Source organism: Zootermopsis nevadensis, unplaced genomic scaffold (assembly GCF_977971745.1).
Source record: "Zootermopsis nevadensis isolate Lab colony 2312 unplaced genomic scaffold, Znev_1.0 Znev_ptg000018l, whole genome shotgun sequence".
Taxonomy (NCBI): domain Eukaryota; kingdom Metazoa; phylum Arthropoda; class Insecta; order Blattodea; family Termopsidae; genus Zootermopsis; species Zootermopsis nevadensis.
In genome coordinates, this window is record NW_028259150.1 from 6,748,808 (window position 1) to 6,767,975 (window position 19,168).

The 19,168-nt window shown below is 35.6% G+C and overlaps 1 protein-coding gene across 11 annotated transcripts in view; it reads left to right on the plus strand.

The window, feature by feature from the left end:
* The first annotated feature begins 1,357 nt into the window (after positions 1 to 1,357).
* The window catches only part of tweek (transmembrane protein KIAA1109 homolog tweek), a 98,434-nt gene continuing 80,623 nt past the window's right edge, over positions 1,358 to 19,168 (plus strand). For 7 of the 11 annotated variants that reach the window (XM_087351267.1, XM_087351261.1, XM_087351266.1 and 4 more), the window contains exons 1-17: positions 1,363 to 1,565; positions 2,836 to 3,131; positions 4,523 to 4,666; positions 5,219 to 5,395; positions 5,918 to 6,048; positions 6,854 to 7,213; positions 8,635 to 8,733; positions 10,258 to 10,365; positions 11,421 to 11,709; positions 12,735 to 12,988; positions 13,074 to 13,231; positions 13,718 to 13,904; positions 14,760 to 14,882; positions 15,217 to 15,477; positions 15,840 to 16,034; positions 17,705 to 17,824; positions 18,846 to 19,094. In XM_087351267.1, coding sequence (XP_087207393.1) covers positions 2,897 to 3,131; positions 4,523 to 4,666; positions 5,219 to 5,395; positions 5,918 to 6,048; positions 6,854 to 7,213; positions 8,635 to 8,733; positions 10,258 to 10,365; positions 11,421 to 11,709; positions 12,735 to 12,988; positions 13,074 to 13,231; positions 13,718 to 13,904; positions 14,760 to 14,882; positions 15,217 to 15,477; positions 15,840 to 16,034; positions 17,705 to 17,824; positions 18,846 to 19,094 — 3,090 coding nt within the window. In that variant the 5' untranslated portion in view covers positions 1,363 to 1,565; positions 2,836 to 2,896. Of the gene's footprint in view, positions 1,566 to 1,614; positions 1,996 to 2,835; positions 3,132 to 4,522; positions 4,667 to 5,218; positions 5,396 to 5,917; positions 6,049 to 6,853; positions 7,214 to 8,634; positions 8,734 to 10,257; positions 10,366 to 11,420; positions 11,710 to 12,734; positions 12,989 to 13,073; positions 13,232 to 13,717; positions 13,905 to 14,759; positions 14,883 to 15,216; positions 15,478 to 15,839; positions 16,035 to 17,704; positions 17,825 to 18,845; positions 19,095 to 19,168 lie in introns of those variants that run through there. The other 4 variants (XR_015535767.1, XM_087351264.1, XM_087351265.1 and 1 more) reach the window with 4 other exon arrangements.

Genomic DNA, 19,168 nt, shown 5'->3' on the forward strand with positions numbered 1-19,168 from the left:
TAGTCCACTTTGAAGACTAAAGGTGGAAAGATGGTGTTAAAAGGATGGTGGAGAATTTGAACTGGCTCAAAACAGAATTCAGTGGCATACTTTTATGATTTATGCTGATAAACTTTTATAAGAGTCCTGCACCATAGCTGTGTGGTCTGAGGCATCATGCTTCAGACCGGTGATACGGAATGCACGCTGGTTCAAGTCTCGGGGAAAGAAATTTCTCATGAGATTTTTAACAGGTGCCAACCCAGCATCGTGAGGAAATTGGGGAGCTACAATGGGTAGCATAATCCAGTCATGAAAACTAGCAATGGCTGGGTTCGTCGTGCTGACTACACGTCACCCTATATCTGGTTGGATGATCGTTCACCTCTGCTTAGGCATGCGAACGTGAGGCCAGCAGCCAGCTAGTCGGCTTTTGATCTCTGAGGGCTGTTACGCCACGGATTATTATTATTATTATTATTAAACTTTTATAAGAATGGGAAACTCTTGATATGTTTAGTAATTTTTGAATCCTGCAGAAAAATGTATCGCAGCATTACTTTGAGACTTTCAAGATATGCATAACTTTGGTTTATGTGATTGTTAAAAATTACGCAACATTTTTGGATAGCATTGCAGTTGCTATCTTCAGTGAGAATATGTAATGGTTGTGGTTGGGCATTTTGTGGAAGCTCTTGTATGGGGCTGACAGTAGGTGTAGAGTTGGATTTATTGGTGCAATGGGAGAACAGGCTGCTATACAGTTGGAAAAGAACACATGGTTGAAAATATGCAATTTTTTAAAGGGATGTAGTGAGAAGAGCAGGTGATGCAAGAAGTTTTAGTGACTGAATCAGGAAAGGATTTTCAGCATATAGAAAGGAAGCTATTCTTTGGCCATGAGGTTTGAAGTGAAGAGGTGATGGAGCCAGGTCCTTTTCAGGCGAGCTGATAGCAGAAGAGATAGAAGAAGTCATGGGGAGGAGTAGCTAATGGTTAGGTACAGGTGGTTGAGTGGATGGATGGCTTGGAGGAAAACAGATGATGGCAGGCTTTATACTTAATCTGTAATCATGGTTCATTAAACAAATGAACCTAAAAATCTTCATGTGTGAAGAGGACAAACATTTCTGCACTGTTATCCATCAAAATTCGATTCAGGTAATCGTATGTATCATAAAGTTTTCATACATGACTTTCGGATATAGATCCAAGTCTTATTTCAACGTTATAGGCAGCTCATATGCGTTAAGTTGGGTTATAAGTATGATATTTATTCGGTAATTTCGAAATCAGAATTGCCCTCAGGATTTTATTATAGAAGGCGGGAAATTATGTGGTTGAGATGAACATTTCATTACATACTATTACCGGCATGGAATGGGGGTACGTATCGCGTAGGTCGAAATGGGGGTTATGGAAGTCAGTAGGGAGTAAGAATGAGACAGGTCTGTTTAGGGCCGCAGGTCGAAAAGAAGAACAAAGATGATGGAGAAATTACAGTTTAAGGTTATTTGTAACAAACGTAAAACAGTAATGGAAAAATACGTGTTTATTTTCGCAAATCATCTTTGTATGTGATTTATGTAAGTTTTTGTGTTACTGCATTTAATTGCCTGAACCTGGGTTGCCAGAACGTTTTGATTGAAACTAAAATAACGTTCAGAAAAGAAAAACATGGGTGGTTTGTTAAATTGTGTTTATTGTTTGTGGTTGGAAGAGGTATTGTGGTTATGTACCTCGATCTTGTAATTTTATATTCGGCCGTTTCAAATACAGGTTGCTGTGAAATATATCTATATAAGAAAATGTACTGTCTCCCCCAGACTGAATTTCTGTTATAAACTAATAAAACCGTATGGCATGTTATCAAGCCGTGTAAAGACGTTTACTCATGTTGAGGAAAGTTAAAACGAAGTGTCATCATGGCTACTGAGAGTATTTTTCTCTCATCGGAATCTCGGTAGCACCATGGTTGAGAGCTTGAAAACCACCTTTAAAACTTCTGTGTTCTAGGTTCGATTTTTATATTACATTAGCTTCTATGCGTTTCATTTATCCCAGATCAGGATGTGGAACAAGTCAGAAAAACACACAAACACTGTCACAATAAATAGTAGTAGCATAATAAGTTTGAAGTTCTGTTCATCATCAAATGTCTGCTATTAATGTGATATTTTTATTTCATAAGCATATTTTAGGTGAGATTTCAGGTTCTCATGGTGCCAAGTATGAAGATGGCTGTCATTTATCTGGGATGTTGTGTTATGTAATTTGGTACACTTTGACCAGTGTTTCAGAGACGCTTACTGCCTCCACCATGAGAGCAATGATTGATGGAGACAGAAGCAAATCTGAAATATTGGTCAGTGTCTGTCATTACTTGGCACAACATCCCAGAACACATCAGTCTTCAAGATATTTTTCTGTTACACTACAAGAATATATTATTTATAAAGTATTCATGTCACTGTAATTATGAAACATTTGTAGATAATTGCTGTTACTTAAAATTTGAGGATTTAATGTGCATTACTATATAAGTAATGAAGCCTAGCTAAATTTGAAACTGTCTTTGTGTAACCAAATATGGTCTGTGTAATAAATTAAAGTATAACATGGGGGTTAAAAGCAGTGTAGGACTATTCGATTATACAAAAACCATTGGTTGTGAAGTTTATGGTTGTTCATAAAGTACAGTTACTTTTTAGGCTTATAAGTATTGAAGCAGGCATGTAAGCTAGAACCAGTCATAAAGAAATCTGGATAGTTGTAAATTCACCTTTGTTCAATACATGTGTGATACCTAATATAAATAAGAGACATATGTTGTATTTATATATACTTCTGTTTCAGCACTGGTTTGAAATTAATTAGATGTACCAACTTTTGTAAACTACCTAAAATTATTTCCATCATGGATTCTGAAATAACTGTTTCAAACATGGATGCACAACAATTACCTATGAATGGCAGCCACATAAATCTTGATGACTTCAAGATGGATAGTAACTTTGCGTGGTTGCTCTGTTCTCTTGTTTCAACTATGGCTTGGGTTATCTACATAACTTATTACAATTCAAGAGTTATCGGCTACTTCATAACACGTTTATTGAATCGGTTTCTAGTTAGGGAAGGTTACATGCATGTAGGTAAGTTTGATACAGAAGTCTGTATAATGGACTTGAATTTGTGAATTGTGGTTGAATAATGTATTTTATGTTATAGGTTCATTAATGTAGTTTAGTTGTAATTTTGATGACCAAATTTGAAGGTTAAATTGTGTATCATATCTGTCATTTCCCCACAATACTACTACATAATTAATTAATTCATGGAGAAGCGATGTTCTTGAGATACGAGGCTCGTCCACAAAGTAAGTTTCCCTGGGGCCGTTTACAGAAACAAAACACAATTTCATGGAAATATTTATTGCAACAGATACAGCAAGTGTCCAGCTATTTTTCAACATATTCGCCACCGGAATTGAGACATTTGTCATACCGTGGGACCAACGTTTGAATACCTGTGTCGTAGAAGTCTGCCGCCTGGGATTGGAACCACTGTGTGACAACCATCTCCGCCTCTCTGTCATTCTCAAAACGCTGACGCTGACCGGACAGGAATTTCTTGAGGTGTAGGAAAAGATGGAAATCACTGGGAGCGAGGTCCGGGCTGTAGGGTGAATGATTAAACACCTCCCAGCTGAATTCCTGCAGGAGACTTGCTGTCCGTCGAGCCGTGTGCGGCCTAGCGTTATCACTGACCGCACTTCACAGTCGGCGGGAGCTGGAATAAGAACCTCCATCTTCAACAGCTGCAACGATGCTACTGTGAAAACGCGGGAAGTGCCGTTAGTGCATGCGCCATGCTACGTCATTGCTCTATCACGTACGCACAGTCGCTTCGCGCAATATAAGGTTTGCTAGCTGTGGGACGAGTGGGAAACTTACTTTGTGGACGCGCCTCGTACTATTAGTCGCTCAGCTAGTCAATAATTTCCATACCTTTTATGAAACCTGAAAGTTCATTACTATGGATTGTAGGTTGTCAGGTTGTGACATGAACACTCGTTCCCATATGTATCTCATGTGGCATTTTGACATATGATTGAATGAATTATTGCTTAATGCATAGGTCAAGTACAGTACAGCAAAAGTTAAAACAGGCTGGGTTTTTGGGAGATATGAGTAGGCCAATTCATAATGAATAAGCTTATTTTTACTGTGCTGTCCAGAAAACTCTGTATTTGTGAACATGTCATGTGATGTGGTGGAGAATTACACAATTTATATTTTTTAGTTAACACCTTCACATTGACACAGATAAATGTATAAATATAAGATATGCTAGTTGCTGGGTTGAAATACATTTATTATTAATGAACAGCTTACTAATTGTAAAGTTGAACAGGTGGGTTTTAAAATGGCTTGACTCAAAGTTTATATAGGAATAAAAAGGACAAACCTGTATGTATGTATGTATGTATGTTTACTGTTTCTTTGCTGTTAACCAGTGACATTCATTTTTTAATTTATTGAAGGTTCATTAACTTGTTATGTGCTGTCTGGGAAGATAATGTTTCGAGATGTAGTATATATCTGTCATGACTATACAGCTAGAGCACAAGATGGATGGTTGATCTTCCGTTGGTGGAGAGCATATGTGCCCAAAGATGTATCTGAAGGTAAGACTGACTGCAACATAAGAGTCATATATGTCTTGGTAATAGAAGAGAAAGTATGGAAGTTGAGGGAAGTTGACTTCAGATTTTAACCAGTCAACTGGTCTGCTTCCTCTCTGCACAGTTGTGCATTAAACTTTGATTAGAATTTAATGCAACTCCATTACTCACCCACACTGTGGTAATAGAACCCATAGATTTAATGCTACTGATATGGATGCCTGCCATTGGTCATGATCCTGGTCAGTTCAGTGCAGTTCACGTTTCATCTGTTTCCATAAAATCCATATTGCCATCTTATTATTTACAAGAAGTTTTCCAACAGAATTTTTATGCATTTCTTCCTTCTTCCATGTTCATGTCTTTGTGTTTAGCGCATTCTAACACTACTAGCAGACTTGTTTTCATGAGAACCAGAAATCTCACCAACATCCTGAGTATTCTCACATAAGCCCTGAAAATGGAGGCTGCATGGCTCAGCAAACTAGATGATCAAAATTTAAAACTCACACTGCCATGAAAATTACAAATTCCACACATTTTCTTATTTTACAGATCTATCACATTCGGATACGCGGCTGTCTGTAATGCTGAATGGATTTGAACTACATGTTTACAATCGCTGTGAAATGTATGGTAACCTTGAAAAATTATTTGGTCTGGAACCTCAGATGTTTCCACGTGATGGTGATTCCTCTGGGAGTGGTTCTGGAGGTACCGAGAGTAAGAAAGGTGTTTGTGTGTTTTGTGATGTATTGTATGTGTACATGTATTTCAGAAAAATGTAACAATGTAAAGTAGAAAAGTAGTGAATCTTAAGTAGTATTAAAGTAGATAATTTTCACCCATATTTTCAGCCTGAATTTGTGTTATTTGCATGAAGTTAACAAGTGAATATAATTTGGAGTTTATATGACTTGTCAGTCTGTCAGTTTGTTTCATCTTAAAAAATAATCAACAGATTTTGATGAAAGTTGGTATATGGTGGTTACATTAAAAGGTATTAGGTGAATTTTATTTTGTTCTTTGTTAGTGTAATATAATTCTTACTTTTTCTGAAGCTGATGTGAAATGTTATATAGTTTCTTGAAAGTGGTTCTTTATGAAAAAATATTCATATATATCATAAGATATGAATTTCATTAACTTTTATTTGAAATGGTTGTCTTTGTCAGCAAGAAATTGTTATCTCTAAATTGGAGTTTGTCTTTCTGCTTTTGTTCTGGTTTGCCATAAATTAATACATGGTTTCAGGTGAGCATAACAATGATGAAATGAGAACTACAATGTCATCTAATTCTAGAAGACGACCACAGACAGTAGCCCTGTCTCAGGGACGTAGTTGGAGAGACTTGATTCCTGTCATCAAGGTCGATGTGGCTTCGGTAAGAGGCTTTTGTAGCCCATAGTATGGACAAGTGAATAGGTATACGGTTAACCCTCAATTTGACAGACCTTAATTTAATGGATTCTAGATTTAACAGACGTCATCTTGTATTGCCAGATTCTTTCTGGATGCGAAGCATTAGCAGACATTTTTGGTTTTAACAGACTCCATTGAAACCAAAAATGTCAATTAATGACCATTAAATTTTTCTTTCTGTGTGCATGATTCTCTTGACACTAATGTTTTAATGAACCATGTGTAATTTTAGGTGTCCAGTTTATATTACTAATTACTAATCTGTTTAATGGTGTTCCTAATGGAAATTAGTTTTAAGGATGCATTACTGGCATTATAAAAACAACTGTTCAATTTAACAGACAGTCAGCATTACCAGATGCCTGTTTTGCCCTGTTAATCCATTGAATCGAGGATTTACTGTAATGTTAGAAATAGGTTGTTTGCCTCATATATTTACATAAAACTCGAGAACAGTTTGCCTGCCATGTTGGTGTGATATTGGAAGTACAAAGATGAGTTTGCCTGTAGTGGTAGTTATTAATATCAAGTTTAATTGAAATCTGTCAGTTCAACATTCTATGTTATCTTTACACAGATAATCAGGAGCATATTATATTCTAATGAAGTATAGGATCCAGAAAATAAAAAATGATTATAAATATGTTTGTGGTATGGAGAAAATATACTGTGAAAGTGGTTCTTCTAGCAGTTTAAATTTAACTTAAGTGCCTGGGGGAATATGTTGGTGTGCCTATGACTGGCATGATAGTTAACTTTAATTTCAGGGTCGAGTTGTCTTTGGTAACCGTCTTGTGCCAACGACTCTCTCCATCAATGTTGAAGAAGCTCATTTTGTTTACTCAACCAAACCAGCTGCATCACGATTGGATCATTTCATGCACTTCACCAAGTGCAAAGCAGAGAATTTCAAAGTAATTCTGGCCCCAAGTCCCAAGTACACAGGGATGGTAGATGATCCACCTAGGTATATGGGTGAAGGATTTGTGGTTCTATCTTCAAATAACATTGAGCTGTACTACTACATGGATGAAGCTGGTCTAGTGCCTGCAGAGCCAGCGATGTTACAACTTGCAAATGGAGATATTGTGGAGTCAGCCCCTCCCATCTGGGGTATGGACATAAAGGTAACTTCATGCATTCATATATTTAAATGGATATGTAAGGACCTTGTAGCTTGGTATCTTATATTGAGACTCCTTGCTAATTGATTAAGAATAAACCACAAAACATATGTAATCTGTGCATTGCCATTTTATGCACTGTTATTATCATCATTCATGGATGTTTCTTCATTATTGGGATGTCTGTTTGTAGAGCCATTTCACATTATTCTGTCTCACATGACCTTTCCTCTTGTATGTCTCTCAAGAGTTCTTATTTTCTCTTTATTCCCTATTGCCTTGTCTCTTGAACTTGAAATATATTGTCCTAATTTTATTTACGTGCATAAAGCATCTATCTATGTTCTTTAATTATTTACTCACCTAATATGATTAATTTTGTGCAATATTTTCTTTGAAAATCTTATTTTTGTCCTCCATCTTTATTCTTTATTCATGTTTATGTTCCTAATCAAATTTGGGTGCTGATATTTCTGTAAATTTGATCTCTGGGATGGAGAATATAAGGTCCCCATCATAATTCAGAATCTTTGTTAAGCTATTAGTGGTTTATAGATTATTTAATGATGCTGTGCCATTTGCAGAGGTTGTTTATAATTCATTAATTTGAAGGTGTGATACAGTAGGGCACCGCATATACAGCAGGTTGGGGACCAGACCCCCGCCGAAAAGCGAAAATCGCCGAAAAGCGGATCTTTGCCTTTTTTCAATTCCAAATGCATATCAAAGCCTAATAAGATGCTTACACTATCATATAGTAAGTGCACAATAGCGCTGGGCCTAAGAAAACGATATGAAAGTAAAAAAAAGCTGTAAACAGACTGAATCAGCGACGAGAAAATGGCACCGGACTCACTTCTATGACTCAGCTGTTGAACACGTGGGGCATATGCACGCAATTGAAAAGCGCCGTATTAGCGGATCACCAAAAAGCGGGACCCTACTGTAATGTTTAATTAACTTTAAAGGATTGGAAAGAAGGTGACTGTAGCTCATTTCGTAGCCATATCATGATTTGTTACACTGCATTCCCCTTCTGTTGGCCACTATTTTTATCATTTAGAGTAACAGAAGATGCTTCATGGATGCTGTAACCCAGTGTCAATTCCTTTACTTTGCTAGACAGACAGGGGCCAGGAAGATTCATAAGATCTGAACTTGGAATGCACACATACAAGTACACATTTTTGTACCCACACTCATAATTTAAAAGTACAGTATTGTCAATTACTGCATTATTTTTATGCTTATTTATTTTAGAGATTTGATAGGGATTGGTAAAACATTTTATATTTAAAATCACTTTGTACCCAAATGCTTTTCAACAAGATTTCTCTTTGGTGGTATGAAAATGACATCAGTTTTGACAAGTTCAAGATTTTAGAGTATCTTTTTATATTATATAATTATTTGAATTTCTACAGTGTGGAAAAGGGACTGATTTTAGCTATGGACCCTGGGCAGATCGACAGCGAGATCACCTTTTCAAGTTCTTCTTTCCTAATGATTTCCAACCATTAAAGGTAATGAAGTTAACATTAACTTATTTCAGTAGCATAACTACAGGCTGGTGCAAAAGTCAGGACACACTTGAAATAAAAATTCATGGGCATGTGTTTTTTCCTTACAATTTTGTGTTTCATTTAATTACTTCTAATATCTACTGTGCAAATATTTGTACAATCATATACATAAATATCCTTACTAGAAGTATTCAAAATGCCCACCTACCACAGCTAAAGTGACTGAATTTGAGGGCTGGCCATTGTGTCTTGTCTTTTGTACCATCTGTATGCTGTGTACAGTAGTAATCATGTTTCTATGTCAGTTCCTTAAGCCTTTCCAAGTCAATCTGAGATTTGAACTCAGAATCTCCTGAATATGAAATAGGAATGCTAACCATTAAACCATAACATCGTTTCATAATAGTATATTTTTGTGTGTTCTTTGGTAAAGGTGAATGAAATGAGCACTTTATTAGAAGATGATTTAATTTGTCTTCATGTTATTTCTCCAAAACTACTGAACAGATTTCAATGAACATAAGATATTGATTGAATCTGGCTTTGCAATGAATGTTATCAACATAAATTATTTTTGAACCATATCAGTCCAATGTGATCAGTATTTTACATGAAGTTCAAATCAAACCCTTTCCCAAAAATATTGTATAAACAGTTGTGGAATGTAAAATAATAGATCTAAGATCTACAACTTATATTTGAAGTGTTTTTCTATGTGATACATATTTAACACCATACATGGGAAAAAAATGTGAGTAGTTTTACAGCAACAGATTAATAATCTGCAATAAATGAGTAGTAAGGCTAATGAGGTATGCTGAACTGCATAGAATGCATTTTGAAATATGTATGAACTTGAAGTTGAGTAACATCTATGAAGCCTTCTTTATGTCACTCTGAACCCATGGAAAATAAGTTTTATTGAAGAATTAGTCTCTCCCATAGAGAATTAGTATTTATGTTGCCATTTGTTTTTTATTTCCATACTGTAGGTTACCTCCTTATTGACATTTATTGCCAATAAATGTTATAGGTGTCATGCATAGAGAATTCAGAAATCTTTATAACAGTTCTCTAAGCCATCGAGTGTTTCTGTCACTTGCCCGAAATGAAAACATTGGGGCATTTTAACATTAGAGAGGATTTCTGTTAGAGCATTAGACTTGAAATAGTAACAAACATTATCCACATTTTTTTTATTTTTACTTTATCACACTTATACCACATTAAGATGTAAGTATAAAATTATTTAAACATCTGTGGCACTGAATCAGAACTCAGAGCAGGAAGCTGCAGATAGTATTTTCATTTGAGGTAGTAAATACATTCAAAATCAGCAAGGGTAATGCTTTGAGCAAGTTATATTGGCAAAATAACTTTCTGCATGCAGCTTATACTGTTGTTGATTGTTCAAAATTTGGACATTATGTGCAGACATTTATGGACAATATTAGTGTAATACTTTGTTTTTCACACATTTATGTATTGAAAGAAGTGAATACCTGTTCTTAAACTGTCCCTCAGGTAACTAAAGCTCTGCAGCCAGGAGAGAAACGATCAGCCACTTCATTTGACATTCGTCTGAGTACTCTGAATGATGCCACTGTAGACATTCTGTTTTCTAAAAATAAAGTAAGTGTGTGCGTTTGTTTTTTTACATAATCTTGGTAATATAGATAGTAATGCATTTATAGGATTGGCTATGACTTTATAATCTTTGAAGACAATTTTAAACTTGACCATTGTGTCTGTTTTGCTGAAGATGTACAGTGCTATTACTAATATTTGTATGTCTTCTATTCATTTTCATTTAATTGTACTTTCATAAAGCTTTATAGATCGGTAAACTGTTTTGTCATGTTACACAGGGTATATATAAATTATCTTTACAGATTTGCTCATGAGTAAAATCTTTATGAGAAACTGAGTTATTGAGAGATGATAGCAGACTTTTTTTTCATTCACTGCATCATCTTTGTGAATCAGGTCAGTCAGCATGGAGCCACAGGAGAAGGCACAGTGCATGGAGTGGTTTATCGAAACAAAATTGGATACATTGGTCCAAAGATGTTCCAGAACACTGTATCACAGGATGCTTGATTGTGCATGCATCTCTTAATCATTTCTCAGACCTATGGACTGGCCATGCTGGTTCCATCTCTTGGCTGGCCAGACCATCAGATATCACACCCTGTGGTTTTTTCTTGTGGGGATACATAAAAGACTGTGTGTACCAAATGAATGGAGCTTGAATGTTGTTTGGACATAGTATGTGTGACAAATGGTGCCCATGTTGAATGCATATAATGTTCAAAACAAACTTTGAGAGTTTCTTTCACAAATGATACTGAAACAATGTATCTGTGTCTTTCAGTAAAGGTTTCACTCATGAGTAAAGTTGAAAAGATAATTTATATACACTCTGTATGTTATATTACATTACCTGTTGAACCATATTTTGGCTTGCAGTCATTCATCACTTACTTTTCTGGATTCAGATAGAGTGACTGTCTAGTCAATAGATCATGTAAGTTCAACTCTGACTTGTTTGTGGAATTGTCACATTTATTTTTAAGCATATTAGTTTTATTATTTTGACAGCTATATGATGTAATGGTGTAATTGAGTAAGCATTGTCATACACCATTAGAGAGTTGTTAATGTAGCAGTACTGATTTACTTTTCAGGAAACAAATGCTGTTCATGTCAATGTGGGACCTGGGTCGTACCTGGAGGTGACAATGCCATGGGTTGTGGGTCAGGATGGTTACTCAACCAAGATCACTGGCCAGTTATTGCACCTGGAAGCAACAACCAGTTTGCAATACCGTTCCCTAGTTGAAAGTGAGACACTGGAATTTACTGTCAAATGTCACTATCCCATCAAGTGGAATGATCATCAGGAGTGGATTTTGAACCTCACAGGGTGTAAAGCTACTGTTAACCTCATATATGCCCACAAATGGTTCTTTCAAGGTATGTCCCGCATGACAAGAAGATTTGAGTATTTGAAAACAGGCTGTGCAACTTGACTGTTTTACCTGACATGTATTTAGGAGGTACTAGTTTTAATCAGCTCAGATATTGGCTTTCCTGACTGAGTTCTTTGATGATTTTCATTGGTTATTCTAGGAATATATGTGACATGCCACAACTGCTCTCTTCTCTGTTGTTTCTAATCCATTACATAAGCTGGTTTTTTATCTGATTCAACCTAGTTAATTGTGTAATTCATATTGTCCCATAAGTAACATACAGACCACTGCAGTATTTGTAACAATACATGAACATTTATAGAATTTAAAAAGTGTAATAAATATTTAATATTAAATACAATTTAATATTTATATGATGAAAGTTTACATACATCCTACAACAGTAATGTCAAATTTCAGATTCAGCAGTTCAGTACACTGAACAGATAATAAAGAAAATTGTTTTCTTCCTAAATATCCTGCTGGATGTGATGTGGTACTCATGGTGTCTGGTGTGTACTTTTATGATTCAGTTATGTCTGCCCATGTTCCAGTGGATAACTAGGAACTCACATCAGTTTTTTATATTTGGTTTGTTTTTGCAGTAATACATTATTTTTACATAGTCTGTTCTGTTATATCTGATAAAATACAAGTTTAAAGTTGTTTGTTTGTTTGTTTTATGATACTTTCTGAACTACGTACATTGTATAGCATTCACTGGAGGATAATTGGAAAAACGTAATTATTAGCTGTTTTGAGGTCTCAGCATTTGAATGGAGGAACTGAAAAAAATCACCCAGAAGAAGTGGCTTCTGGACCAAATATTGAACCTGAAATTTATTAGATACAAAGTAGGAGGTCTAGCAACTTAACCAAAATGCCTGTATTTTTTAAAGCAATAGCAGTAGGCCAGAACAGTTTTCCCTATCCCCACCCTACTTGATCCCCAGACTCCTTGAATTCTGAAATAAGATGAAGTGATTCAGATTGTGAAGAGTTTAATATGGTTTCATTTTATTTTAGATCTGGTTAATGACTGGGCAAGCAAGTCTAGGCCAGATTTGCTTCACTTTGTGCCCTATACATGGATAATAACAGTCATAATAAAGGAGTTTGAACTTATCACACTGTGTAATGAATACAATTGGATTGACTGCTCATCACAAAACCAGGAAAATGCTCACATTGCATTTTGTGGAGATTTGTTTGATCTCTCCTTTGATCTGCCATTCTGTGACTTCTTACCTACTACAATTCCTCTGAGATTCTGGATACAGGTAATTTCCATTGTTTTAATTCTGAAAGAATTTTAAAATTAATTTTTATTTTCCTTTTATATGTTTAATATTCTATGGTTTTCAGGGTGAAAGTGTTGACTTGGTCCTATATTTGCCAGAAATTTGTACAAGTCGTAGTATACTGTTGGCTCTTGATGCAAATGCAAAACTGCTTGGGCATGATATAAATTTACGTCAGAGAAATGATGGTACCAGAAAATGGAGGAATGTCTGCCAAAAAAGGTAAAAAACTTATGAAATTATTTGTTCATTATTATTTCTCTTTGTGGTTATTTTAATCTTTTGTCTTGCTATTTTAAATTGTCATTTATTTCATAAAGTAATTTTATTCAATGATATTTCTCCAACTGAAAAATTAGAATACAACATATTGCTTATTATGGAGGCATTTGGTTCATATTCCAGTTGACTTGGATTTTTGTACTTATATATCTGTCCCTTGTGTTAAATTCTCGGACAATAATTTATTAATGTACAAGAATATATACTTAAAATGCTCTAGTTGATATAGTGAGGCCATCTAGGGATGCAAGCCCATGGCACATTTGTGATGTGTCCTTACAAATAAGAAAATTCAAATAATTTCCTTGACTGTATAAATAGTGTATACCATAATATCCAGTTCACCATGGATTTATTTGTGGAGGGCCAACTTTCTTCCGTACCTTCTAAATTCCTGCTGATGTATTTAATTAATTTCACTTCTAGCATTGGATGGGTTGATTGTTGGTCTGTGCCAATTGTAGCTCTCTGCATTAACTATGTTTATCATCCTGTGCCGCCTTTGGGACCTCCACCCCAAGCTGATATCACTACCCCAGAGAAAGAGGAGATATTGTTATCCCCTATGAGAATACCAAGGTGTAGGAAGTCTCCAGGCATACACTGGAGTCAGGTTTGTATCTTGTGATATATTTAAATTCAACCACAATACATGCTTTTGACAGCATAATCCTTATACAGTTTAAAATATGTCATGTAGTGTTGCTGAGTACCAAATCAAAAATGTTATGAGGGGTTGGACATACAGCATAAATGGGAGGAACATGAAATTTATACTGCAGTTTGGTGGGATCATTGAAATGCAGACATTTAAAATATTGAGAAGGAGAATGGATCTTGAGTAAAATTGATTATTAATATATGGTGTGGATTGAACTGCGGTAGGATCGTGTCTTATTGTGTGCTTTGATTCCAGCAGTTCTGAACCTTTCATGTTACAGAACCAAGTGAGAAATATTACTTTATATTATGTGCAATTTTAATAATTTGATAAATGTGGTTTAGGAGGGAATTACATGTATCTTCTAATGTTGTTCATAATCTTACAAACTCACTTTACATATGTGATCTTATATGATTACTAATAACATTTTTTAGTGTTCTGTAATTGTATGCTCAGTATTGGACTATATTTTTTGACATATATCTAGGTATGAACCTGAGAATAGAATGTCTCAAATAAAATAAGGATGCAAACTGCATTGTTACTTTGTGTAGAATATATGCAAGTTAACAGTTATTTTGAAAAAAATTACTAGTACGTTACGATACTTACAAAGTGTACACCATTGAATGTGTTAAAGTCTTCTATTGCGTTATGTCAGCTTGATTCACAGTGCATTCCATAACTTACATAGCAGACAGACATCATGCATAAATGAAGTACACTCTTCTAATTACACCTGAAATATGCATTTGTTCATTCTTGTTTTATATTAGTTTTGAATCATATATGTCTATGTTGCAGGATGGCTCACAGAAATTTGATCCAACTACTCTTCCACCAGATAAAGTTACCTTGGAGCTTGAGATAGGACCATCTGTTCTGTTGGTGTATGGAGCTTGGCTGAGGAAATTTATGCACTTAAAGGTATGTACGTAATAAGAAAGAGTTTATTTTACATATTTGGACTTTCCTTAAAAATTTTAATTCAGCTACTAAAGAAATTGTATGTTGTAGGATTAGAATGTTTATCATCATATTTACAGAAGGCGGCTATGAATTCTATCCTGATCCAGTTCAGTCTAATTTACATATCTATAACTCAATTATCCATTTTAATATTATGCTCTCATATTTCATGTTTTAAATGGCCGTTTTCCTTGAGGATTTGCAGCGAAAGTTTTGTAAACATTTCGTTTTCTACCATAAATGCTGTATACTACTGAGCTCTGTAATGTATAAACATATTTTTATGGAACAGGAAAATATATTTGGAGAGGACCAGGCTTTCACTGACATGTATCAGAGCCGTGCAGCATCCAGTTCTTCTGTTGGGGATGCAAATGCTGTCACAGGAGCACCTGCAAGTGCAGCAGACAGAGGAACTGATGTTTCAACCAGCACTGGTGCAGCAGATGAAGCAGATATCCTGAAACAAAAGGAATTTGATCCAAGACAGTACCGTCCCTTTGAAGTGGCTGTATCTATCACAATGCATGATATACAGGCACATCTTATCAAAGTAAGTGTGTGATTGAAACTAGGGGAACACTTTGTTAAATGCCTTGAAGTCTGGCACATTTCTTCTAAGGTAACTCATGATGCCAATTTTTTATCCCCAGTGTTTCATTCCTAAGTTCAAAAAGAAAAGTCATTAGACCATATTCTGAACCAATGCAGTCCAGATCCATTTTAATAGTATCCTTTCATTTGTGCTTAGGTTTTCCAAATTGCATCTTTCCATGAGGTTTTCCAGCTGAAGTTTTGTGTGTATTTCTCAGCTTCACAGTGCATGCTTCATGTCCTGCCCATTATATATTCTTTAATGTTATAAATAAGCGTTGAATTGTATGAGCATCTGATGCACACTTTCCATTATGACAGAATTGCAGTGAAGGGGATCCACCTTGTCCAGTCATTCTTCTCGAAAGATTTGGTTTTGAGATGAAGAAAGGCTACAGAGAAACACAACTTCAATTATTACTATCTCCAGCAATACTTCTGTCAAGTGACAAAGTAACTCGACCAAGTAAGGAAAGCCATCTCACACAAGGACATCTTATGCTTTCTGGATTCCAGGTAAACCTAAAAATCTATAGAACAGCCTCAGATATAAAATAATCTGAATGAATTTCTGTATCAAGTGTCTTGCTTCCATGTGGTGTCTTACATGATTGTGTCATATGGTTATTAATCTTTTGTTCGATAGATTATTTTAAATACTTAAAAAATGGGATTCTTAAATTTAATATCATTAAGTACATATATTTTTAAGTAGTAGCACTGTTGCTGTATATTGTACATTAAAATAAGTTCACAGTAACCACCAAAGAGGATCACTGTATTTTCAAAAATTTAAGTGACATCAGAAAATGATAGCTTACTTTGACATGTTTGTTTCATGTGAGAACACTTGCACAAAATTTTTGTATGACAGCAAATAAGGATAAAAGTATGAAGCTCTGTCTTAAGTCTGATAAATACATTTAATACACATATATATACAGTGAAACCTCGATGCATCGTTTTCGGCGGGGGTGGGAAATAAAAACGATGAATGCGGGAAAACGATAGATGCGGGAAAGCATTAAACATTTAAAAAAAAACAATGTTTCTCTTTCAAAGTTACTTCTTTTTACCAAAAAAGTCTTTAATGGACAACTGGTTTGTTGAAACTTTACGTTTTAGACCAAACAGAGCACTTTCCACCTTCAAAATGTTTTCTTCGTCACGTTCACTAATATTAAGCGCATAAAAGAACGACTTCACTTTCGCCAATGCAGCGTGCGCTTCGGCAAAACTCGGCAAAGCTTCGGGCTCGCATTCGTCGTCTTCCTCTTCCTCACCGCTCCAACCCCCTTTGCGGACAATAACAGGAAGAATGGAAATACTATTACTGCCGAACTCAACGAAACGTAGCTGTAGAAGACCCTGAACCGCTGGAAACGAGATGAACCAGAAGAATGAAAAGTGCTGCCAGCCTTTCCTTTGTACTTATAATAAAAGCATTTGTGAAGAAATTCACACTGCACATGCCATCTGGCATCGCTGGAACGAAATATGTGTGCACCCTAATTAAAATCGTAAAATTTCTGACAATGAGCACCGCCATTCACTCCAACTATCACCCCTGCACCGCTGACCCTCATTCCAAAAGAATGTGCTGGTTGGGCGACATAACAGGTTACCGCTACTGTGTATTCCAAAAACATTATGCGTCTTTCGGTATTAATTTATCTCTAAACCCAGCATTTTAAATTCTCAGAAACGATCATTGCGGGAAAATTGTGGGCCGGGACTAAGATTTTTGAACGATCGATGCGATAAAACGATAGTTCGAGGAACGATAGAAGCGGGAAAATGTAACATTATTTTATATGGGATGTATTCGGGACCGAACAAAACGGACGATGCATCCGGGAAAACGATAGTTCCGGGAACGATGGATAGAGGTTTCACTGTAGTAGGTAAGTAATAATGCTGTTTGTCACACATTTTCATATATTTTACCAAATAGTTTGGTTGTACCCTCTTAATTGTTGTGCGGTAGATCTAATTGTCCAGCACACTGTCACAACCATGATCCTTAGTTCATTCTTTATTTTTGTCTTGGCAGTTGTCTGCTCTTAGAGTAAGTTTACTTTAATAAGATGAACAAGTTTAGCAGTCTTGTTTCTTGGGATGTATCCTGCATGCTAAGTAGGGTGTGGGTGTAATTATAATATTGAACTGCATTTTTTCCCTTATAGGTTCGAGGTCATGCCATGTTCAGTGATGAAGGTAGAACCTTGGATGAAGAGACTGTGGAGTATGCATGGCTAGTGGAAATACAATTGGGAAAGTTGAGTGGAAAGCTGACAGCACCACAGGTAAGATGCAGTTGAATTTTTTCTTCAAAGGTGGAAGCAGTAAGTTTCTTAGAAACATTGGTAACCACTTAAAAGACTACAGAAAACCACAATCAAAATAATCTTTGTTATGAAAATATCAAATCTCACAGTTAAATATTTTTATTTTATATTCCTTTCTTAATTGCTTTCCATCTATATTTCTTTCTATCACTTATCAGGTTTGTGTAATTATGTTTTAGAGTAAACAGCTATTATGCAATGTGATGGAGAAGTGCTGTGTTTTCCATATGTTATAGACTGAATTTTTAAACAAAATTTGGAAGAGCTTTGGCTTAAAAGGGTTAATGTGTATTTCCTGTAATTTCCTGTGAAGCTCATGTATTTTAATATATAGTAATTTGTTTCATTGTAGTAAGTCTTCTTGAAAAATTGTTGTTTTTTCAGCTTATTTATGAAACCAGAATGTTTATCACTGTGGACACAGTCCTGAGGTAGTCCAATCCAATCTACACATTCACGTCTTCAACATTAGTGATGATCTACAGATAATGTCTGAGATTTGTAGTTCACAAACACATTTTGTACTTGTAGTTCTTTATCTTGACTGAAATATCAGTGTATTTTGTTTAATGACACTTCATCAGTTATGCAGATTGTATGGGACCCAGTGGATGAATAAGTGAATGTTGAATTGAGAAGGGCATGGAGGGAAACAGTCATGACCTTTGTCCTAACATTTAATAGAGGATTGCAGAATACCACAGAATTCCTCCATCATAATAATCAGTCTTCAGATAAAGAATTGAACCCTGGAACTCTCAAATACAAAGCAGGAGTGCTTACTACAGAGTCATATCATTTGGTTAATTCATATTTTGTTTTATTGTGTATTTAATATGATTTTATCAACTGAATGAGTATATATCATTGAATGTCAGAGTGGTTATAAATTAGAAATGATGTGGAAATAATTATTCATGGTCTGCGTAAAGGTTCTCTCTTGGAATCTGCCTAATTGAATGTGCTGATTTCTTTATAGCTTCACCACCTTGTTACCAGTTTGGAGACTTTTGCTTTGCTTGCAAAGGATGCAGAGAATAACTTGAGGCCCCCTCGCTTACCCAAGGTTTGTCATCATGGAGTACCTCCACTGCAATGCAGTGAATCTGATCCAGATACTAGGTATCGATGCCCATCTGGTGATGATATCAAATATAGAATGACTCGTCTGGCAGTTGATGCAGTTGACCTGTACTTGCTAGAAAGCAGTACAGCATTTCGAATTTGGGTATGTTTTATTTTCTCTGTTCATAGATATAATAACAATTTTGTGTGTTGGGAGAAAGTTGGGTCTATACTGTT